The following is a 24856-nucleotide window of genomic DNA, read 5'->3' on the forward strand; positions in this document are numbered from 1 at the left end:
GAATAAAGCCACTTTCACGGAGGAAGAAGCTTGAAGCTTGGAAACGTTCCTGTATACTACTGTGCATGTGAACATCAGCTATGTCGGGCGGCCACCTTTTTCAGGCTTGTGCATTGGTGACAGCGTTCCTTCAGTGACAGCAGCTTTATTCCATCACAAGTGTGCTCCCATACCCCTGCTGGTGGCCAAGGTAGAGGTTTTGTTTCACATTATATTACTCCCAGCTTCCAGGAGACACAAACGGTTATGCTTAGCACATGCCATTTTTAGTGCAATTTTATCCATTTAATAAATGGTTTCTGCTTAATATACTACACTATGGGGTTTTGTGCTTGTGTCTTTCCATTTGTTTTCCATGATTTATTTAATCTACTTGCTCCACTACAAATTTTTATGACCTTGTTTTTTGTTTAGAAGGAGAGCACACCCAACTCAAATTCTTCTATCTCAGGACCATACTTAAAGGGATTGTAAAGTAAAATGTTTTCTTTTTTAAATAACAAACATGTTATACTTACCTCCACTGTGCAGCTCGTTTTGCACAGAGTGGGCCCGAACCTGCTCTTCTAGGGTCCTTCGGCGGCTGTCTCTGCTTCTTCCCGCAGGTACTTCTCACGTTCATGCGAGCTCCCTCGCATGGTGAGAAGCACCTGCAGGCGCGCTCCCGTGATACAGCCGGCGGCTATAGCCGCTCGCTGTATCACACGGCCCCACCCCCCGGCGAGCTGCGTCATTTGATGTGATTGACAGCAGTGCAAGCCAATGGCTGGGGGTGAGGTAAGTAAAATGGGGGGACTGGGGGCGCCGGCACTGTGCATAGAATGCATTAAGGTGAAAAAACATACGCATACGCTTTGCCGGCGGTACTGCAGCGCTGCCCTATTGATTTCAATGGGGAGCAGCAGGGGAGGAGCTGTGAGTTCACCGCTCCTTCACTGCTCCAAAGAAACTGCTGACAGGACTTTTTCTGATGCCCTGCCAGTGCACCACTGCAATGTGAAAGCCCTCAGGCTTTCACACTTGAGTGCATGGATCAGCTGTTTTGGGGTGTTTTTCATGTGCTATTTTTAACGCTATAGTGCCTGCAAAATGCCCTCAGTGTGAAAGGGGTCTAAGGGCAAACTTTTTTTAATTTTTTGGGGAATTAGAACACCTGTCAGTTTTTATTGCTGTCTGTGTCCCCTTTAGGGAGATTCAACCTTCTTATTTGTCCTGTTTACCATTATCATCATAATCGCAAATAAAGGACAGTAATAAAAGGTAAATCTTTCAATGGGGACACTAGTTCTGCTGACCCTGGTGACACCCTGGGTTTTCCTTACGTTTTAAGAATTTTGTATAGATTCTTGTTTTGACTACGGGACAGGAAGTGAAGTGAAATTTCCCTTATGGGACCCAGATGCCAAAAAAAACCCTCTCTTACTTGGTCCAAAATGAAAACAAAGTTTTGGTTTTAGTTCTACTTTAATACCTTCCTTTGATTCCCTTCAGATATATGGGATGTGGTAAATGTAAAAAAATCGATAAATTACAATTCAACGGTGCAGATTGTGCTGTAGATATGGTCTGTAAGTAAGTAAGACACATGTAACTTTACGCTAGACCTTTGTCTAATTTAGTATCCATGCATTTAGAGGTAAAGGGATCACTGGACTGTTTAAATGCATGAATGACCTGCAGAAAGCAAACTGGGCTGTCAGCTCAACTATTGTGTCTCTGAATGAGGGAAGCATCTGGAATTACAGCAAAAGGCTCACTCATTGAAACCAGAGTTACTGTGCATACATTTTTTTTGGACAATTTATAAAACATTTGAGGTGAATACTGTATGCGTGTGTCAACGTGCATACACAAAGAGAGAAAGAAAAAATAAAAGAGTATATATCTGTATTTGGGTAGTGTTGTCAAACAAAACTGATCTTATAGCTATAGCATGTTTGGTTTGCTGCTTTTTATGGTTTACAGAATTTATTAGCCTATACAGTATATTAATGGGAAAGTAATCAGGTAAACAGTAATTTTGTCATCTTGCCAGATAGCTCCCTATCAGTTCAGGTGGAGTGTAACATAATAAAGGTTGTGCTGATCTAGCTAGTTCTGTAAACCCTAAATGAATAGCATCCAATAAAATGTACAGTCGTACAGTAGTATACAAAAAGTTTATGTAAAATGCACTTTAATTGTGATTGGATGGGGGAATACATGTGTTTAGGATATGCAAATATACTCAAAGGCCTGATACATATAAAAGGGTTAGAATTACTCTATGAAAACACAGGCCATTTAGCAGAGCTGTCCCTTAACCATGAGCAAGGTAATGTTATACTTTTATTTTTATATAAATTCTACATACTTTACATTTTTAGCTTCCATACAACACACCAAGGTCATATTTATTTATTTTTTTCAAAAAAAAATTATTGAGGTAAACAGGTTAGAATACATACGTAGTAATATACATGTCAAACTGTGAATATAAACCAACATTTCATTCAATTGTACAAAGATTCAACAAGTAACAACAGTAATGTTGTGTTATGATTGGTCACTATAAAGTTTCACATAAACAGATAAGTGTAATTACTTAGTACAATAGAGACTTAGTGTGTGACATAGGCTCAATATGGATTGAGATCTTGAGCTATTGATCATGTACAGAGCAGATATCTAAAATAAACTCTTAATATGTCAATGTGGCATATATCTATAGTATTTTAGTTTAGTCTTTAGTATAAACAAGTAGGAAAAGAAGGGTAAGGGAAAATACTAATTCTGCTGTGTCTAAAGTCTCCAGTAATCAGGAGTTTTTTCTATGATATATATGTCTAGATAAGCTATCAATTATCACTCTGGAAACCCAGTGCTACTGTATCTATATAGTACGTTGGTTATAGCAATAAATAATATTAAATTTCCTTTGAAAGTACCCTTATGCATAAAGCAGGGAGCGAAGAAGGGGGGAGGAGCCCCTCATAATAAGCAGCCCCAGGAGGAGCAGGCGCAAACTGGACTCAATATGACAGTCGATGCTGATGGAATTTTGGTTTTTATCCGAAATACGAAATTCCGTTGAAGAATTTCCTATCCGAAATACAAAGTTTCATTAGATGAGAAAGAGAGAAGCGGATTGTCTGCCATACACCGCTGGTCCAGTTTGCGCCTGCTCCTCCTGGGGCTTCTTATTATGAGGGGCTCCCACCATTCCTGTGCTATGCTAACTTCCTCCTGGGGCTGCTTATTATGAGGGGCTCCCACCATCCCTGTGCTATGCTGGCTTCCTCCTGGGGCTGCATATTATGAGGGGCTCCCACCATCCCTGTGCTATGCTGACTTCCTCCTGGGGCTGCTTATTATGAGGGGCTCCCACCATCCCTGTGCTGTGCTGACTTCCTCCTGGGGCTGTACCTCTGCTGTGCTCAGTATGTCAGTACAGCACAGGAATAGTGAAAACCCCTCATAATGAGCACAGCAGAGGTACAGCACCCGGAAGCAGTGATGGACGAACTTCCGACGGGACGTTTCGTGAACGCGGACTGCGAACGCGGCCGATAGTTCACGAACCGGAACGTTCGCGGTGGGCCCCATTGACTTCAATGGGAGGCGAACTTTAAAAACCTACAGGTCAAATTTGCAGCCACAAAATAATTAATAGCTGTGCAAACATAGTCCCACCACATGGCCAATGACATAACACATGTATGAGGTGAATCTGGGATCGACAACTACAAGCATTCTTTTTTTATATGTGAAATTGTTGTGACAATTCAGGACTGTGGAGCGCATGAAGGCAATGGAGGAGAGGGAAGGGCAGGGTAGTCAAAGAAGAGGGTGCAGGAGATGATCACCAGCGTGACATACAGCAATGAAACCTGCACTGTGATAGAGTGATCTGACACCAGCACCGTGATAGAGAGCACTGACATAAGCAGCGTGACATAAAGCACTAACACCAGCACCGTGATATACAGCACTGACACCAGCACCGTGATAGAAAGCACTGACATCAGCAGCGTGACATACAGCAATGACACCTGCACCGTGATAGAGTGATCTGACAACAGCACCGTGATAGAGAGCACTGACATCAGCAGCGTGACATAAAGCACTAACACCAGCACCGTGATATACAGCACTGACAGCAGCACCGTGATAGAGAGCACTGACATCAGCAGCGTGACATACAGCAATGACACCTGCACCGTGATAGAGTGATCTGACACCAGCACCGTGATAGAGAGCACTGACATCAGCAGCGTGACATAAAGCACTAACACCAGCACCGTGATATACAGCACTGACAGCAGCACCGTGATAGAGAGCACTGACATCAGCAGCGTGACATACAGCAATGACACCTGCACCATGATAGAGTGATCTGACACCAGCACCGTGATAGAGAGCATTGACATCAGCAGCCTGACATAAAGCACTAACACCGGCACCATGATATACAGCACTGACAGCAGCACCGTGATAGAGAACACTGACATCAGCAGCGTGACATACAGCAATGACACCTGCACCGTGATAGAGTGATCTGACAACAGCACCGTGATAGAGAGCATTGACATCAGCAGCCTGACATAAAGCACTAACACCGGCACCATGATATACAGCACTGACAGCAGCACCGTGATAGAGAGCACTGACATCAGCAGCGTGACATACAGCAATGACACCTGCACCATGATAGAGTGATCTGACACCAGCACCGTGATAGAGAGCATTGACATCAGCAGCCTGACATAAAGCACTAACACCGGCACCATGATATACAGCACTGACAGCAGCACCGTGATAGAGAGCACTGACATCAGCAGCGTGACATACAGCAATGACACCTGCACCGTGATAGAGTGATCTGACAACAGCACCGTGATAGAGAGCATTGACATCAGCAGCCTGACATAAAGCACTAACACCGGCACCATGATATACAGCACTGACAGCAGCACCGTGATAGAGAACACTGACATCAGCAGCGTGACATACAGCAATGACACCTGCACCGTGATAGAGTGATCTGACAACAGCACCGTGATAGAGAGCACTGACATCAGCAGTGTGACATAAAGCACTAACACCAGCACCGTGATATACAGCACTGACACCAGCACCGTGATAGAGAGCACTGACATCAGCAGCGTGACATAAAGCACTCACACCAGCACCGTGATATACAGCACTGACACCAGCACCGTGATATACAGCACTGACACCTGCACCGTAAGCAGCCCCAGGAGGAAGTCAGCATAGCACAGGGATGGTGGGAGCCCTTCATAATAAGCAGCCCCAGGAGGAAGTCAGCACAGCACAGGGATGGTGGGAGCCCCTCATAATGAGCATAGCACAGGGATGGTGGGAGCCCCTCATAATATGCACAGCAGAGGTACAGCCCCAGGAGGAAGTCAGCACAGCACAGGGATGGTGGGAGCCCCTCATAATATGCACAGCAGAGGTACAGCCCCAGGAGGAAGTCAGCACAGCACAGGGATGGTGGGAACCCCTCATAATGAGCATAGCACAGGGATGGTGGGACCCCCTCATAATGAGCATAGCACAGGGATGGTGGGAGCCCCTCATAATATGCACAGCAGAGGTACAGTCCCAGAAGGAAGTCAGCACAGCACAGGGATGGTGGGAGCCCCTCATAATGTGCAGCCCCAGGAGGAAGTCAGCACAGCACAGGGATGGTGGGATCCCCTCATAATGAGCATAGCACAGGGATGGTGGGAGCACCTCATAATGAGCATAGCACAGGGATGGTGAGAGCCCCTCATAATATGCACAGCAGAGGTACAGCCCCAGGAGGAAGTCAGCACAGCACAGGGATGGTAGGAGCCCCTCATATTAAGCAGCCCCAGTAGAAATATGACACCGCTCAACCTCTTCAAACAGGAGGGTACGGGCATATAGTACGGTGTGCTTTTTTTGGACAAGGAAGTGAGCCAAATGAAGAAAGAAGGTCTGTGTGCTCGATTAAAAAAATTGTTTATAGACGTATACATGGTCTACTGGTCACATGTGTTGAATTCCTCCGAGATCTATGCCTCATTCATTTTTAGAAATGTGAGGTAGTTAACACTGTCATGAGCTAGGCGAGTACGCTTATCGGTCACAATCCCCCCTGCTGCGCTGAATGTCCCTTCGGACAGGACACTGGACGAGGGGCAAGTCAACAGTTTGATTGCAAATTGGGCAAGCTCTGGCCAGAGGTCAAGCCTGCCCACTCAGTAGTCCAGGGGTTCATCACTCCTCAGAGCGTCCACATCGATCGTTAACCCAATGTAATCGGACACCTGGCGGTCTAGGCGTTCCCTGATGCTGGATCCGGATGACACCTGTCGATGGGTCGGCTGAAAGAATGACCTCATATCCGAAGTCACCAACACATCTTCAAACCGGCCTCTTCTTGCAGGCGCTGTTGGATTGGTACCCGCAATTCCTTCTCTGGGAGTGGGAATTGCTCCTCTGCCAGCGCACGCAAAAGCAGAATGCAGCATTTCCGCCATTTTGTGTTTGTACCGGGGGTCTAAGTACGTTGCCACCCAGTACTGGTCCTTGACCCTTATGCTTTTTATACGGGGGTCCCTATTAAAACACTGGAGCATGAAGGCCCCCATTTGCACTAAACTGGAAGCGGTGTGGTGGCCTGGCTCCTGCTCATCATTCAGGATAATGTCGTCCTCTTCATTCTCCTCTCCCCATCCACGCACAACAACAGGGATCCCAGAAAGGTTTAAAGCATGCTCTTCTTGCTCCTCCTCATCTGCCCCGGCACCATCCTCCTCTGACTCCTCTTCAGACTCCTGTTGTTGACTTGTCTCAGATAGAGTAGCCCCCCTGGGAATTCATCCAGCATTGCGACTTCCTCATCTTCCCGCTCCTGCTCCTCCACAGCTTGATCAATGACACGACGCAATGCACGCTCCATAAAGAAGGCATAAGGTACCATGTCACTGATGGCGCCATGGCTGCGACTGACCAGTTTGGTGATCTCCTCAAATGGCCGCAGAAGTCTGCATGCATCGCGCATGAGCAGCCACTGGCGTGGTGAAAAAAAAAACAGCTCCTCAGAACCTGTTCTGCCACAGAGTTCATACAGGTAGACATTAACTGCACGTTTCTGCTGGAGCAGCCTATCAAGCATATTGAAGGTTGAGTTCCATCGCGTCGGGCAATCGCAAATAAGACGTCTGACCGGCAGATTGTGTCGCCGCTGAATGTCAGCAAGGCGAGCCATGGCCGTGTAAGATCTTCTGAAATGGGCCGAGATTTTCATTGCCTGCCGCAAGATGTCCTGGACCCCAGGGTATTTGACAAAGAATCGCTGCACGACCAAGTTTAAGACGTGTGCCATGCATGGCACGTGCGTGATTTTGCCCTGTTTCAATGCACTAAGCAGATTGGCACCGTTGTCACACACCACTTTACCAACTGTCAAATTCAGCGGTGTTAGCCACTGATCTGCCTGTGAACGCAAAGCTGAAAGGAGTGCCGGGCCAGTGTGGCTCTTGGCTTCCAGGCACAACAGACGCAGCACGGCATGGCAACGTCTCACCTGGCATGTCGAATAGGTTCTGGGGAGCTTGGGCGGCGCAGCGGAAGAGACGCTAGCAGCAGAAAAGAAGGAGTCAGCCAAAGAGGAGAGGGAGGAGGATGGAGTAGGAGGAGGAGGAGAAGAAGAGCCAGGCCTGCATGCAATCCGTGGCGGCAAAACCAAATCTACACGGGTGCCATGGGTTACATGCTTGACGGCCGTCAGAAGGTTCACCCAGTGGGCAGTAAAAGTGATATATCTTCCCTGCCCGTGTTTGCTAGACCACGTGTCTGTGGTCAGATGTATCTTGGCACCGACACTGTGTGCCAGAGATACATTCACTTGCCGCTGAACATGGCCATATAGCTCTGGGATGTCCTTCTCTGAGAAATACTTCCTTCCTGGGACCTTCCATTTTGGTGTTCCAATGGCCACAAATTTGCGAAAGGCCTCCGAGTCCACCAGTTTATATGGCAGTAGTTGGCGGGCTATCAGTTCTGACAAGCCAGACGCCAACCGTTGGGCAAGAGGGTTATATGGCGTCATCATTTTTTTACGCTCGAACATTAGGCCCACGGAAGCCTGCCTTTTTGCAGAAAAACGTGAGCTTGGCGTGATGGAAGGTGGAGTGGAGGACAATTGTGAGGAGAGAGGAGAAGGAGAAGTAGAAGACGAGGCTGGACGGTGAGAGCCTGGAGTGTGGTTTTGTGTGTTCTGTTGCTCCCACTCGGCTCGGTGATGTGGCTGCTCATGTGCCTTCTTAAGGCGGTCGTCCCTAGGTGAGTGTTGGGCTTACCGCGACTAATGTGTTGACTGCAAAGATTGCAGATGGCAACGCTATTGTCAGCAGCGGACACGTTAAAAAAAGCCCACACTGCGGAGCCATGTGCCGGTGTCCAGGGAGTGCCAGATGTGACCGTACATGGTCGATGACTCGCTCCTGATACATTTGCAGTCTGCTTTGTCCCTCCTGTGCAATGTAAGTCATTCCTGCTTCTTCTCCCTATCTGCTGGTCCATATCTCCCTCTGAACTCCGCTCCTCTTCCTCTCTTGTGGGCACCCACGTGACATCACTAGACACGTCATCATCTACGTCACCTTCCCCAACGCTATAAGTAGAGATCTCAGAGTAGGCAGCAACACCGGGGACCAACCTCCTCCTTGGGCTGATCTGGGTACTGTCGTCAGACTGCTGAGTAGCGGTTGTTGCTACCTCCTCTTCCTGATCCAATACCAAGAGTGGCTGCGCATCAGAAATGTCTTGATATGGATCGGAAAATAATTCCTGTGACACAAGCGGAAGGTCTGTGGTGGTGGTGGTGTTGTTGGTGGTAGTGTCTTTGGGGGTGCACATAGCAGAGAGTGAAGAAGAGGGTGCAGATCGAGAGGATGAGGAGGGTGCAGAAGAGTAAGGCTGAGTGAGCCACTCAACCAAGTCTGGTGCGTCCTTTAAATGAATTGAACGCACCTTCTGCAACTTCCCACTTTGGCTCAAGCCTGTTGCTCCTGCCCTACCCCTACCACCCCTGCGGAAGGGCCTGCCTCTTCCTCTGCCTGTCATTTTTTAAATGACCCTGTGACAAAACTCTCAGTCCCTATACTGATAAAGAACTGCTGCAGTATAGGGCAGCAGTCAGCAGTAGTGCACCTCAACTCTATGTATCGTGGACATATACCAGTCCTCAAGGAATAGCAGACTGTGCCTCACTCAACCCTATGTACTGTAGAACCCTAGACCTTACCAGTCCTTATAAGGACCTTTGTGGAACAAGTTGGTTGTGAATGATTAGCAGACTGTACGTCAGTCCCTATACTGATGAAGGACTGCTACAGTATAGGGCTGCGGTCAGCAGTAGTGTACCTCAACCCTATGTATTGTGGACCTATACCAGTCCTTAAGGAATAGCAGACTGTACCTCACTCAACAGTATGTACTGTAGCACCCTAGACCTTACCAGTCCTTATAAGGACCTTTGTGGAACAAGTAGGTTGTGAATGATTAGCAGACTGTATGTCAGTCCCTATACTGATGAAGGACTGCTGCAGTATAGGCCAGCGGTCAACAGTAGTGCACCTCAACCCTATGTATTGTGGACCTATACCAGTCCTTAAGGAATAGCAGACTGTACCTCACTCAACCCTATGTACTGTAGCACCCTAGACCTTACCAGTCCTTATAAGGACCTTTGTGGAACAAGTAGGATGTGAATTATTAGCAGACTGTACGTCAGTCCCTATACTGATGAAGGACTGCTGCAGTATAGGGCTGCGGTCAGCAGTAGTGTACCTCAACCCTATGTATTGTGGACCTATACCAGTCCTTAAGGAATAGCAGACTGTACCTCACTCAACCCTATGTACTGTAGCACCCTAGACCTTACCAGTCCTTATAAGGACCTTTGTGGAACAAGAAGGTTGTGAATGATTAGCAGACTGTACGTCAGTCCCTATACTGATGAAGGACTGCTGCAGTATAGGGCAGCGGTCAGCAGTAGTGCACCTCAACCCTATGTATTGTGGACCTATACCAGTCCTTAAGGAATAGCAGACTGTACCTCACTCAACCCTATGTACTGTAGCACCCTAGACCTTACCAGTCCTTATTAAGGACCTTTGTGGAACAAGTAGGTTGTGAATGATTAGCAGACTGTACGTCAGTCCCTATACTGATGAAGGACTGCTGCAGTATAGGGCAGCGGTCAGCAGTAGTGCACCTCAACTCTATGTATCGTGGACATATACCAGTCCTTAAGGAATAGCAGACTGTGCCTCACTCAACCCTATGTACTGTAGCACCCTAGACCTTACCAGTCCTTATAAGGACCTTTGTGGAACAAGTAGGTTGTGAATGATTAGCAGACTGTACGTCAGTCCCTATACTGATGAAGGACTGCTGCAGTATAGGGCTGCGGTCAGCAGTAGTGTACCTCAACCCTATGTATTGTGGACCTATACCAGTCCTTAAGGAATAGCAGACTGTACCTCACTCAACAGTATGTACTGTAGCACCCTAGACCTTACCAGTCCTTATAAGGACCTTTGTGGAACAAGTAGGTTGTGAATGATTAGCAGACTGTATGTCAGTCCCTATACTGATGAAGGACTGCTGCAGTATAGGGCAGCGGTCAACAGTAGTGCACCTCAACCCTATGTATTGTGGACCTATACCAGTCCTTAAGGAATAGCAGACTGTACCTCACTCAACCCTATGTACTGTAGCACCCTAGACCTTACCAGTCCATATAAGGACCTTTGTGGAACAAGTAGGTTGTGAATGATTAGAAGACTGTACGTCAGTCCCTATACTGATGAAGGACTGCTGCAGTATAGGGCAGCGGTCAGCAGTAGTGCACCTCAACCCTATGTATTGTGGACCTATACCAGTCCTTAAGGAATAGCAGACTGTACCTCACTCAACCCTATGTACTGTAGCACCCTAGACCTTACCAGTCCTTATTAAGGACCTTTGTGGAACAAGTAGGTTGTGAATGATTAGCAGACTGTACGTCAGTCCCTATACTGATGAAGGACTGCTGCAGTATAGGGCAGCGGTCAGCAGTAGTGCACCTCAACTCTATGTATCGTGGACATATACCAGTCCTTAAGGAATAGCAGACTGTGCCTCACTCAACCCTATGTACTGTAGCACCCTAGACCTTACCAGTCCTTATAAGGACCTTTGTGGAACAAGTAGGTTGTGAATGATTAGCAGACTGTACGTCAGTCCCTATACTGATGAAGGACTGCTGCAGTATAGGGCTGCGGTCAGCAGTAGTGTACCTCAACCCTATGTATTGTGGACCTATACCAGTCCTTAAGGAATAGCAGACTGTACCTCACTCAACAGTATGTACTGTAGCACCCTAGACCTTACCAGTCCTTATAAGGACCTTTGTGGAACAAGTAGGTTGTGAATGATTAGCAGACTGTATGTCAGTCCCTATACTGATGAAGGACTGCTGCAGTATAGGGCAGCGGTCAACAGTAGTGCACCTCAACCCTATGTATTGTGGACCTATACCAGTCCTTAAGGAATAGCAGACTGTACCTCACTCAACCCTATGTACTGTAGCACCCTAGACCTTACCAGTCCTTATAAGGACCTTTGTGGAACAAGTAGGTTGTGAATGATTAGCAGACTGTACGTCAGTCCCTATACTGATGAAGGACTGCTGCAGTATAGGGCAGCGGTCAGCAGTAGTGCACCTCAACCCTATGTATTGTGGACCTATACCAGTCCTTAAGGAATAGCAGACTGTACCTCACTCAACCCTATGTACTGTAGTACCCTAGACCTTACCAGTCCTTATAAGGACCTTTGTGGAACAAGTAGGTTGTGAATGATTAGCAGACTGTACGTCAGTCCCTATACTGATGAAGGACTGCTGCAGTATAGGGCAGCGGTCGGCAGTAGTGTACCTCAACCCTATGTATCGTGGACATATACCAGTCCTTAAGGAATAGCAGACTGTACCTCACTCAACCCTATGTACTGTAGCACCCTAGACCTTACCAGTCCTTATAAGGACCTTTGTGGAACAAGTAGGTTGTGAATGATTAGCAGACTGTACATCAGTCCCTATACTGATGAAGGACTGCTGCAGCATAGGGCAGCGGTCAACAGTAGTGCACCTCAACCCTATGTATTGTGGACCTATACCAGTCCTTAAGGAATAGCAGACTGTACCTCACTCAACCCTATGTACTGTAGCACCCTAGACCTTACCAGTCCTTATAAGGACCTTTGTGGAACAAGTAGGTTGTGAATGATTAGCAGACTGTACGTCAGTCCCTATACTGATGAAGGACTGCTGCAGTATAGGGCAGCGGTCAGCAGTAGTGCACCTCAACCCTATGTATTGTGGACCTATAACAGTCCTTAAGGAACAGCAGACTGTACCTAACTCAACCCTATGTACTGTAGCACCCTAGACCATACCAGTCCTTATTAAGGACCTTTGTGGAACAAGTAGGTTGTGAATGATTAGCAGACTGTACGTCAGTCCCTATACTGATGAAGGACTGCTGCAGTATAGGGCAGCGGTTGGCAGTAGTGCACCTCAACTCTATGTATCGTGGACATATACCAGTCCTTAAGGAATAGCAGACTGTGCCTCACTCAACCCTATGTACTGTAGCACCCTAGACCTTACCAGTCCTTATAAGGACCTTTGTGGAACAAGTAGGTTGTGAATGATTAGCAGACTGTACGTCAGTCCCTATACTGATGAAGGACTGCTGCAGTATAGGGCTGCAGTCAGCAGTAGTGTACCTCAACCCTATGTATTGTGGACCTATACCAGTCCTTAAGGAATAGCAGACTGTACCTCACTCAATAGTATGTACTGTAGCACCCTAGACCTTACCAGTCCTTATAAGGACCTTTGTGGAACAAGTAGGTTGTGAATGATTAGCAGACTGTACGTCAGTCCCTATACTGATGAAGGACTGCTGCAGTATAGGGCAGCGGTCAGCAGTAGTGCACCTCAACCCTATGTATTGTGGACCTATACCAGTCCTTAAGGAATAGCAGACTGTACCTCACTCAACCCTATGTACTGTAGCACCCTAGACCTTACCAGTCCTTATTAAGGACCTTTGTGGAACAAGTAGGTTGTGAATGATTAGCAGACTGTACGTCAGTCCCTATACTGATGAAGGACTGCTGCAGTATAGGGCAGCAGTCAGCATTAGTGCACCTCAACCCTATGTATTGTGGACCTATACCAGTCCTTAAGGAATAGCAGACTGTACCTCACTCAACCCTATGTACTGTAGCACCCTAGACCTTACCAGTCCTTATAAGGACCTTTGTGGAACAAGTAGGTTGTGAATGATTAGCAGACTGTATGGCAGTCCCTTTACTGATGAAGGACTGCTGCAGTATAGGGCTGCGGTCAGCAGTAGTGTACCTCAACCCTATGTATTGTGGACCTATACCAGTCCTTAAGGAATAGCAGACTGTACCTCACTCAACAGTATGTACTGTAGCACCCTAGACCTTACCAGTCCTTATAAGGACCTTTGTGGAACAAGTAGGTTGTGAATGATTAGCAGACTGTATGTCAGTCCCTATACTGATGAAGGACTGCTGCAGTATAGGCCAGCGGTCAACAGTAGTGCACCTCAACCCTATGTATTGTGGACCTATACCAGTCCTTAAGGAATAGCAGACTGTACCTCACTCAACCCTATGTACTGTAGCACCCTAGACCTTACCAGTCCTTATAAGGACCTTTGTGGAACAAGTAGGTTGTGAATGATTAGAAGACTGTACGTCAGTCCCTATACTGATGAAGGACTGCTGCAGTATAGGGCAGCGGTCAGCAGTAGTGCACCTCAACCCTATGTATTGTGGACCTATACCAGTCCTTAAGGAATAGCAGACTGTACCTCACTCAACCCTATGTACTGTAGCACCCTAGACCTTACCAGTCCTTATTAAGGACCTTTGTGGAACAAGTAGGTTGTGAATGATTAGCAGACTGTACGTCAGTCCCTATACTGATGAAGGACTGCTGTAGTATAGGGCAGCGGTCAGCAGTAGTGCACCTCAACTCTATGTATCGTGGACATATACCAGTCCTTAAGGAATAGCAGACTGTGCCTCACTCAACCCTATGTACTGTAGCACCCTAGACCTTACCAGTCCTTATAAGGACCTTTGTGGAACAAGTAGGTTGTGAATGATTAGCAGACTGTACGTCAGTCCCTATACTGATGAAGGACTGCTGCAGTATAGGGCTGCGGTCAGCAGTAGTGTACCTCAACCCTATGTATTGTGGACCTATACCAGTCCTTAAGGAATAGCAGACTGTACCTCACTCAACAGTATGTACTGTAGCACCCTAGACCTTACCAGTCCTTATAAGGACCTTTGTGGAACAAGTAGGTTGTGAATGATTAGCAGACTGTATGTCAGTCCCTATACTGATGAAGGACTGCTGCAGTATAGGGCAGCGGTCAACAGTAGTGCACCTCAACCCTATGTATTGTGGACCTATACCAGTCCTTAAGGAATAGCAGACTGTACCTCACTCAACCCTATGTACTGTAGCACCCTAGACCTTACCAGTCCTTATAAGGACCTTTGTGGAACAAGTAGGTTGTGAATGATTAGCAGACTGTACGTCAGTCCCTATACTGATGAAGGACTGCTGCAGTATAGGGCAGCGGTCAGCAGTAGTGCACCTCAACCCTATGTATTGTGGACCTATACCAGTCCTTAAGGAATAGCAGACTGTACCTCACTCAATAGTATGTACTGTAGCACCCTAGACCTTACCAGTCCTTATAAGGACCTTTGTGGAACAAGTAGGTTGTGAATGATTAGCAGACTGTATGTCAGTCCCTATACTGATGAAGGACTGCTGCAGTATAGGGCAGCGGTCAGCAGTAGTGCACCTCAACCCTATGTATTGTGGACCTATACCAGTCCTTAAGGAATAGCAGACTGTACCTCACTCAACCCTATGTACTGTAGTACCCTAGACCTTACCAGTCCTTATAAGGACCTTTGTGGAACAAGTAGGTTGTGAATGATTAGCAGACTGTACGTCAATCCTTATACTGATGAAGGACTGCTGCAGTATAGGGCAGCGGTTGGCAGTAGTGTACCTCAACCCTATGTATCGTGGACCTATACCAGTCCTTAAGGAATAGCAGACTGTACCTCACTCAACCCTATGTACTGTAGCACCCTAGACCTTACCAGTCCTTATTAAGGACCTTTGTGGAACAAGTAGGTTGTGAATGATTAGCAGACTGTACGTCAGTCCCTATACTGATGAAGGACTGCTGCAGTATAGGGCAGCAGTCAGCATTAGTGCACCTCAACCCTATGTATTGTGGACCTATACCAGTCCTTAAGGAATAGCAGACTGTACCTCACTCAACCCTATGTACTGTAGCACCCTAGACCTTACCAGTCCTTATAAGGACCTTTGTGGAACAAGTAGGTTGTGAATGATTAGCAGACTGTATGGCAGTCCCTTTACTGATGAAGGACTGCTGCAGTATAGGGCTGCGGTCAGCAGTAGTGTACCTCAACCCTATGTATTGTGGACCTATACCAGTCCTTAAGGAATAGCAGACTGTACCTCACTCAACAGTATGTACTGTAGCACCCTAGACCTTACCAGTCCTTATAAGGACCTTTGTGGAACAAGTAGGTTGTGAATGATTAGCAGACTGTATGTCAGTCCCTATACTGATGAAGGACTGCTGCAGTATAGGGCAGCGGTCAACAGTAGTGCACCTCAACCCTATGTATTGTGGACCTATACCAGTCCTTAAGGAATAGCAGACTGTACCTCACTCAACCCTATGTACTGTAGCACCCTAGACCTTACCAGTCCTTATAAGGACCTTTGTGGAACAAGTAGGTTGTGAATGATTAGAAGACTGTACGTCAGTCCCTATACTGATGAAGGACTGCTGCAGTATAGGGCAGCGGTCAGCAGTAGTGCACCTCAACCCTATGTATTGTGGACCTATACCAGTCCTTAAGGAATAGCAGACTGTACCTCACTCAACCCTATGTACTGTAGCACCCTAGACCTTACCAGTCCTTATTAAGGACCTTTGTGGAACAAGTAGGTTGTGAATGATTAGCAGACTGTACGTCAGTCCCTATACTGATGAAGGACTGCTGTAGTATAGGGCAGCGGTCAGCAGTAGTGCACCTCAACTCTATGTATCGTGGACATATACCAGTCCTTAAGGAATAGCAGACTGTGCCTCACTCAACCCTATGTACTGTAGCACCCTAGACCTTACCAGTCCTTATAAGGACCTTTGTGGAACAAGTAGGTTGTGAATGATTAGCAGACTGTACGTCAGTCCCTATACTGATGAAGGACTGCTGCAGTATAGGGCAGCGGTCAGCAGTAGTGCACCTCAACCCTATGTATTGTGGACCTATACCAGTCCTTAAGGAATAGCAGACTGTACCTCACTCAACCCTATGTACTGTAGTACCCTAGACCTTACCAGTCCTTATAAGGACCTTTGTGGAACAAGTAGGTTGTGAATGATTAGCAGACTGTACGTCAGTCCCTATACTGATGAAGGACTGCTGCAGTATAGGGCAGCGGTCGGCAGTAGTGTACCTCAACCCTATGTATCGTGGACATATACCAGTCCTTAAGGAATAGCAGACTGTACCTCACTCAACCCTATGTACTGTAGCACCCTAGACCTTACCAGTCCTTATAAGGACCTTTGTGGAACAAGTAGGTTGTGAATGATTAGCAGACTGTACATCAGTCCCTATACTGATGAAGGACTGCTGCAGCATAGGGCAGCGGTCAACAGTAGTGCACCTCAACCCTATGTATTGTGGACCTATACCAGTCCTTAAGGAATAGCAGACTGTACCTCACTCAACCCTATGTACTGTAGCACCCTAGACCTTACCAGTCCTTATAAGGACCTTTGTGGAACAAGTAGGTTGTGAATGATTAGCAGACTGTACGTCAGTCCCTATACTGATGAAGGACTGCTGCAGTATAGGGCAGCGGTCAGCAGTAGTGCACCTCAACCCTATGTATTGTGGACCTATAACAGTCCTTAAGGAATAGCAGACTGTACCTCACTCAACCCTATGTACTGTAGCACCCTAGACCTTACCAGTCCTTATAAGGACCTTTGTGGAACAAGTAGGTTGTGAATGATTAGCAGACTGCAGCAGAAGGGCAGCAGTCAAGTATAATATTCTTTCTATATTTGGAAGAAAGAATATTATACGTGTACAAGCCTATTACCATACCAGTCCTGAAAAGAACCTTTGTGGACCTAATAGTAATAGCTACTGATTAAACTGACTGTCCCTCACTGCCTCACACACAGCTTCCTGCCTGTCCCTATTTAAACTGACAAAACACAGGCTGCTGTAACAATAACTTGAAAAGCACTTTTGTGGACCTAATAGTAACAGCTAATGATTAAACTGACTGTCCCTGCAGCACACAGCGTCCTGTCCCTTTCTCTACACTGACAAAAGACACTCAGGCTGCTGCAACAATCACTAGCACAGCACTGCCTCAAACCTATATCCTTAACTACACCTAACACCTATACCATGATACCAGTCCTTAAAAGAACTTTTGTGGACCTAATAGATAGCGATTTGGGTCACTGAAGTCACTCCCTGCTCCACACAGCAACCTCTCCCTATAGTGACAAAAGAAAGAATGTAAAATGGCCGCCGGATCAGGTCTATTTATAAGTTAGGGGGAATGTCCAAGTGTCCATGTGCTGTAATGTCTCAATTGGCTGTCCTGTACCCCATGATGGATGTGTCATCATAGGTCAAAGTTCTTTTTCACAGTAAACATGGAAGTCCGCCAGGCGAACGGCGCCAATAGTCCGCCGATCGGGCGGACGGCGAACAGCCGAAATTCGCCGCGAAACGACCGCCGGGCGAACCGTTCGGCCATCCCTACCCGGAAGAAATCAGCACAGCACAGGGATGGTGGGAGCCCCTCATAATAAGCAGCCCCAGGAGGAAGTCAGCATAGCACAGGGATGGTGGGAGCCCCTCATAATAAGCAGCCCCAGGAGGAAGTCAGCATATCACAGGGATGGTGGGAGCCCCTCATAATAAGCAGCCCCAGGAGGAAGTCAGCATAGCATAGGGATGGTGAGAGCCCCTCATAATAAGCAGCCCCAGGAGGAAGTCAGCACAGCACAAGGATGGTGGGAGCCCCTCATAATATGCACAGTAGAGGTACAGCCCCAGGAGAAAGTCAGCATAGCACAGGGATTGTGGGAGCCCCTCATAATAAGCAGCCTCAGGAGGAAGTCAGCATAGCACAGGGACAGTGGGAGCCCCTCATAATAAGCAGCCCCAGGAGGAAGTCAGCATAGCACAGGGATGGTGAGAGCCCCTCATAATAAGCAGCTCCAGTAGGAAGTCAGCACAACACAGGGATGGTGGGAGCCCCTCATAATATGCACAGCAGAGGTACAGCCCCAGGAGGAAGTCAGCATAGCACAGGGATGGTGGGAGACCCTCATAATAAGCAGCCCCAGGAGGAAGTCAGTATAGCACAGGGATGGTGGGAGCCCCTCATAATAAGCAGCCCCAGGAGGAGGTCAGCACAGCACAGGGATGGTGGGAGCCTCTCATAATATGCACAGCAGAGGTACAGCCCCAGGAGGAAGTCAGCATAGCACAGGGATGGTGGGAGCCCCTCATATTAAGCAGCCCCAGGAGGAAGTCAGCACAGCACAGGATGGTGGGAGCCCCTCATAATATGCACAGCAGAGGTACAGCCCCAGGAGGAAGTCAGCATAGCACAGGGATGGTGGGAGCCCCTCATAATAAGCAGCCCCAGGAGGAAGTCAGCATAGCACAGGGATGGTGGGAGCCCCTCATAATATGCACAGCAGAGGTACAGCCCCAGGAGGAAGTCAGCACAGCACAGGGATGGTGGGAGCCCCTCATAATAAGCAGCCCCAAGAGGAAGTCAGCATAGCACAGGGATGGTGGGAGCCCCTCATAATAAGCAGCCCCAGGAGGAAGTCAGCATAGCACAGGGATGGTGGTAGCCCCTCATAATAAGCAGCCCCAGGAGGAGCAGGCGCAAACTGGACCAGCGGTGCATGGCAGACAATCCGCTTCTCTCTTTCTCATCTAATGAAACTTCGTATTTCGGATAGGAAATTCTTCATCGGAATTTCATATTTCGGATAAAAACCAAACTTCCATCAGCATCGACTGTCATATTGAGGTATATTTTTGCCTTTAAATTCATCGTAACGAACATCGTTCATGCAACTTAACAAACCTAACGGAAATTCGTATTTCGTACGAAAGGAAACGGAATTTCGGACACGAAATACGAAGTACGAATTAATTTTAATACGAATCGTAACGGAACAGAACAAAACAAATTTATTGACGGCGCCCATGTCTAGTAGAATCTGGTGATGTTTCCAGTTTTTCTGAAGAAAGTTTTCATGCATTCCTGGGGGGAAGTCTGGGTTCAGTTTTATCGATGTAAGTGGTCCAGGTACAGAGGAGATTGAGTGTTTCGTACATACTGTGCAGAAGCATTGCAATGTTGGTGCGATAAATGGATGTGAGTCGGGGTCCTTCTTGTAATGTGAATGACTCAGCCATGGGAACGATCGTAAAGGTAGTTTGGTAAAAGATATTTCAAAATTTACCCAATCCTTCAATTGCGCGTGAATGTTCCAATCCACAATTCTGGTTTAAGTGCGTGGCTGCATAGTAATTGTACAAGTCAGGTAAACCTATTCCCCCTAGATGTTTAGGTAGGGTGAGTTGGGAATATTTAATTCTGGGTCTATGCAATCCCCACAGGAATTTGGTACAAGTTGATTTATATGCTTTGAAGAAAGCTGGGGGGAGGTGTATCGGTATTGCTTGTAATACATATAGAATGTGTGGTAGGACGTTTATTTTTATGATGGCAACTCTACCAAACCATGAGAAGGGGATTTTATTCCACTGTTGTAAGTCATTATTGAGTTTTTTGAGGATGGCCGGGTAGTTTATAGTATAAAGTTCAGCTAAGTCGCTTGGTATTTTGATACCTAAGTATGTTATTTCTCTATCATTCCATTGAAAAGGAAAATTCGCTTTGCATTGAGCCACCGAGTCTGATGTAAGGGAAATGTTAAGTGCATATGATTTATCAAAGTTAATTTTAAAGTTGGAAATCAGGGCAAACTGGCGAAATTCTTTTAAAAGGACTGGGAGAGTGGTATGTGGATCAGAAAGAAATAGTAGGATATCTTCCGCATATGCAGCTATTTTACTAGTCTTACTGCCTGTGTGTACGCCTGTGATATCGGGGTTTTGTCTGATGCTGTTGAGCAGGGGTTCTAGGGTCAGTATAAACAGGATAGGGGATAAGGGGCAGCCCTGTCTAGTCCCGTTTCTGATGGAGAAGGCATTCAAAAGGGTGTGATTGACTCAAATTTTTGCTGATGGAATCCGATAAAGGGACTGAATAAAGTTAAGCAATTGTGGCCCAAAGCCAATGTATCTTAGGACTTCATGCATATAGTCCCATGCCACCCTGTCGAATGCCTTCTCTACGTCGAAGGATAGGAAAAAGCTTTTCTGTTTGGTTGTTTTGATTAGGTGATGGATATTAATAGCCTTTATGGTATTGTCTCGGGCTTCCCTGCCCGGGACAAAACCTACTTGATCCAATGATATGATTGAGGGGAGAACTGTTTGGAGCCTATTAGTAAGGATTTTGGAGAACATTTTGACGTCCACATTGAGTAAAGAGATTGGCCTGTAATTAGCGGTTTGCGTGGGGTCTTTGTCACCTTTAGGTATTACTACTATATGTGCCTCTAACATTTCAGGTAAGATATGATTTTGAAGTCCAATAGTGGGCTATCACAAAAAACAATCCATATTTCAATACTATCATGGAAACAGCATTTTTGCTGTTTCCATGATAGTATTGAAATATGGATTGTTTTTTGTGATAGCCCACTATTGGACTTTAATATAGGAAGCGCAACACACCCCCTCCTTTCTTTCAGTCTGCACATTAATGAGAGCCAACTCACAAAGTGTTTGCTGCACCTATTAGAATAGACTTGTGCCTTTTTATTTAACCATTTTTACATATAGCGCAGGAGCCCCTATATACATAAGATATGATTTTGAGTAGTCAGGGAGTTGAACACTTTCATGAAGGGATCTCTTAAGGTGTCTGAGAAGGTCTTATAATACGCCGTTGGAAGCCCATCTGGCCCTGGGCTTTTGCCTACTTTAGTTTGTTTGAGGGCTACATCCCACTCGTGTCGACTAATGGGACCCTCTAAGCTATCTAGGTCAGCATTATTTAATTTAGGGCAGTGTTGTTCTAAAAATTTTTGTATCAGTTGTGATCGGGTTGTGTGAGATTTAGTCGAGTCGGTGGCTCCATGTAAGTTATATAGCTTGGAGTAGAAGTTTTCAAATTCTGTCACAATATCCTTATTATCAATGAGTGTAAGCAATGAACATTCAGTTTAGATTTGTGGGTTTGTAGGGCTCTGGCCAGTAGACGGCCACTTTTGTTACCAAATTCGTAGAATTGTCTTTTAAAAAGAAGAAACTTTCTTTTCACCCTTCTGTTCAATTCCGTTTGAATGGAAGTACAAATCTCTTGTATTTCTGAGAGAGTTTGAGAAGCTAGGGTTCGTTTATGGACAGTTTCTAACTTTTTGAGTTTATTAAAAAGATCAATCTTTGCAGAAATGGAGATCAATTTACCCCTCACTACACATTTGTGAGCAACCCATTGCATCAAGGGTGATGTGTCAGGAGTGTCGTTATTTGCAAAATATTCTGTTAGGCATTGGTGTATTTCAATAGCGTGCAGTGAGTCTGTTAAGATGTGTGGATTCATTGTCCAGATATGAGTACGTTCCTGGGCTTCTGGGAGTGTTAATGCGATTGATACTGGATGGTGGTCGGATATAGTCATAGATTCAATTTTGGCTGTAGAAAGAAGGGGGAGGTCAGATTGGGTAAGAAAGATATAATCGAGTTGAGAGTATCGGTTATGGGGGGCTGAGAAAAAAGTGAAGTCTTTGTCTGTGGGATTTAGGGTACGCCAGGTATCATGCAACATGAGGGATTGTAGGGATAACTTTATTTATCGGAGAGCTCTGTACGGTAGATGTGAAGTACCTGCTGAAGTGTCAAGAAGTGGTTCTAAAAGGACATTAAATTCTCCACCAAGTATTATTACCCCAGATTGAAATGTGGTAAGCTGGGCAATGGTTTCTCGGAAGAAGGTAACTTGAGCTGAGTTTGGACTATAAATATTAGCCAGTGTTATGGGCTTACCGTACCACGTGCCTTTCATGGAAAAGAAACCTGCCTTGGGTATCTCTCAGTGAGTCTGTGATTTGTATAGATACATTTTTGGATAGTGATATAGACACCCCTTTTGTTTTTTAATTGGGCGTATTCGCATGGTAGCTGGTCAGGTAATAGCGATTGGAGAGTTTCGGTGTGGCCTGAGAGCTGAAGTAAGTCTCCTGTGGGAAAATCACGTCCGCCCGCATCCCCTGTAGACTGGTTAATAGGTGAGATCTTTTTTCTGGGAGGTTCAACCCTTATGCGTTCAGGGAGATTCGTTTTAAAGATTTAGGTACAGTCATGGTCTTTGAGGATGTCATTGTAAGCAGATGATTAGTATGGTAGGAAAGTCAGGAAGCTGTGTGTCCCCAGTGGTAGGCTATTGTAATTTGTTTGAAATAGGTGAAGGAGTAAGAGAGGGGTAGGTAAAGGGAGTAAGGGGAGGAAGGGGCACCAGAAGGATCAGAAAATAGGAAGCAGTGTGGAAAGACGTGGGGTAGGTGTAGTCCCACCCGCAGAGTAAGGTATGGTATGGAAGGTATGGAAAGGACACCCCTGGGGAGGGATATGTAGATTATTGGGGTCGGCAACTATAAATAAGTTATACCGATTTTTAAACCCAATAAGGGTCAGGCGATTCTCTTTCGAGATCCCTGTGTGTGAGAGTGTTTGGTGGACAAGAAAAAAGGATTTCTATGAGTAGTGAGTCTAGAGTCCCGTGAGGTCTAAGATGCTGGAGATCAGAGCAAGCTATTGGCACATATGAGTGGGTTATAAGAAGGGGAGCGGTTGAAATAACAATTTCAGAGTGTTCTGCCGGGAGTAAACATTGTTTCTTCTGAGTAAGAGGACAAAGAAGGGGCTGTGACAGGTACTCGGGTACACTGTTGAACCGTGACAGATACTTGGGTACCATGATGGACTGTGACAGGTACTCTGATGGCTTGGTGACTGGTATTTGGGTACTCTGAAGGGCAGTGACAGGTATTTACAGTGGTGTGAAAAAGTGTTTGCCCCCTTCCTCATTTCCTGTTCCTTTGCATGTTTGTCACACTTAAGTGTTTCGGAACATCAAACCAATTTAAACAATAGTCAAGGACAACACAAGTAAACACAAAATGCAATTTGTAAATGAAGGTGTTTATTATTAAAGGTGAAAAAAAATCCAAACCATCATGGCCCTGTGTGAAAAAGTGATTGCCCCCTAAACCTAATAACTGGTTGGGCCACCCTTAGCAGCAACAACTGCAACCAAGCGTTTGCGATAACGTGCAATGAGGCTTTTACAGCGTCCTGGAGGAATTTTGGCCCACTCATCTTTGCAGAATTGTCCTAATTCAGTTACATTAGAGGGTTTTCGAGCATGAACGGCCTTTTTAAGGTCATACCACAACATCTCAATAGGATTCAGGTCAGGACTTTGGCTAGGCCACTCCAAAGTCTTCATTTTGTTTTTCTTCAGCCATTCGGTGGTGGACTTGCTGGTGTGTTTAGGATCATTGTCCTGCTGCAGAACCCAAGTTCGTTTCAGCTTGAGTACACGAACAGATGGTCGGACATTCTCCTTCAGGATCTCTTGGTAGACAGCAGAATTCATAGTTCCTTTTATCACGGCAAGTCTTCCAGGTCCTGAAGCAGCAAAACAGCCCTAGACCATCACACTACCACCACCATATTTTACTGTTGGTATAATGTTCTTTTTATGAAATGCAGTGTTCCTTCTACGCCAGATATACTTGGACACACACCTTCCAAAGAGTTCCACTTTTGTCTCATCGGTCCACAGAATGTTGTCCCAAAAGTCTTGGGGATCATCAAGATGTGTTGTGGAGAAATTGAGACGAGCTTTGATGTTCTTTTTGCTCAGCAGTGGTTTTCTCCTTGGAACTCTGCCATGCAGGCCATTTTTGCCCAGTCTTTTCCTGATGGTGGAGGCATGAACGCTGACCTTAACTGAGGCAAGTGAGGCCTGCAGTTCCTTGGACGTTGTTGTGGGGTCTTTTGTGACCTCTTGGATGAGTCGTCGCTGCGCTCTTGGGGTAATTTTGGGCGGCCGGCCACTCCTGGGAAGGTTCACCACTGTTCCATGTCTTCGCCATTTGTGGATAATGGCTTTCACTGTGGTTTGCTGGAATCCCAAAGCTTTGGAAATGGCTTTATAACCCTTTCCAGACTGATAGATCTCAATTACTTTCTTTCTCAATTGTTCCTGAATTTCTTTGGGTCTCGGCATGATGTGTAGCTTTTAAGGATCTTCTGGTGGACCTTACTGTGTCAAGCAGCTCCTATTTAAGTGATGCCTTGATTGTGAACAGGTGTGGCAATAATCAGGCCTGGGTGTGGCTAGAGAAATTGAACTCAGGTGTGGACAACCACAGTTATAGTATGTTTTAACAAGGGGGCAATCACTTTTTCACACAGGGCCATGATGGTTTGGATTTTTTTTCACCTTTAATAATAAACACCTTCA

At 46.2% G+C, this 24856-nt stretch overlaps 1 protein-coding gene across 1 annotated transcript in view; it reads left to right on the forward strand.

Moving 5' to 3' along the window:
• Positions 1-2226: 2226 nt before the first annotated feature.
• The window catches only part of LOC143924264 (gamma-crystallin 2-like), a 38712-nt gene continuing 16082 nt past the window's right edge, over positions 2227-24856 (forward strand). Inside the window, exon 1 of the mRNA XM_077448471.1 lies at positions 2227-2314. Coding sequence (XP_077304597.1) covers positions 2306-2314 — 9 coding nt within the window. The 5' untranslated portion in view covers positions 2227-2305. The remainder of the gene's footprint in view (positions 2315-24856) is intronic.

The sequence above is a fragment of the Lithobates pipiens genome, unplaced genomic scaffold (assembly GCF_037356315.1).
Source record: "Lithobates pipiens isolate NorthernLeopardFrog02 unplaced genomic scaffold, aLitPip1_a1.2 Scaffold_22, whole genome shotgun sequence".
Taxonomy (NCBI): domain Eukaryota; kingdom Metazoa; phylum Chordata; class Amphibia; order Anura; family Ranidae; genus Lithobates; species Lithobates pipiens.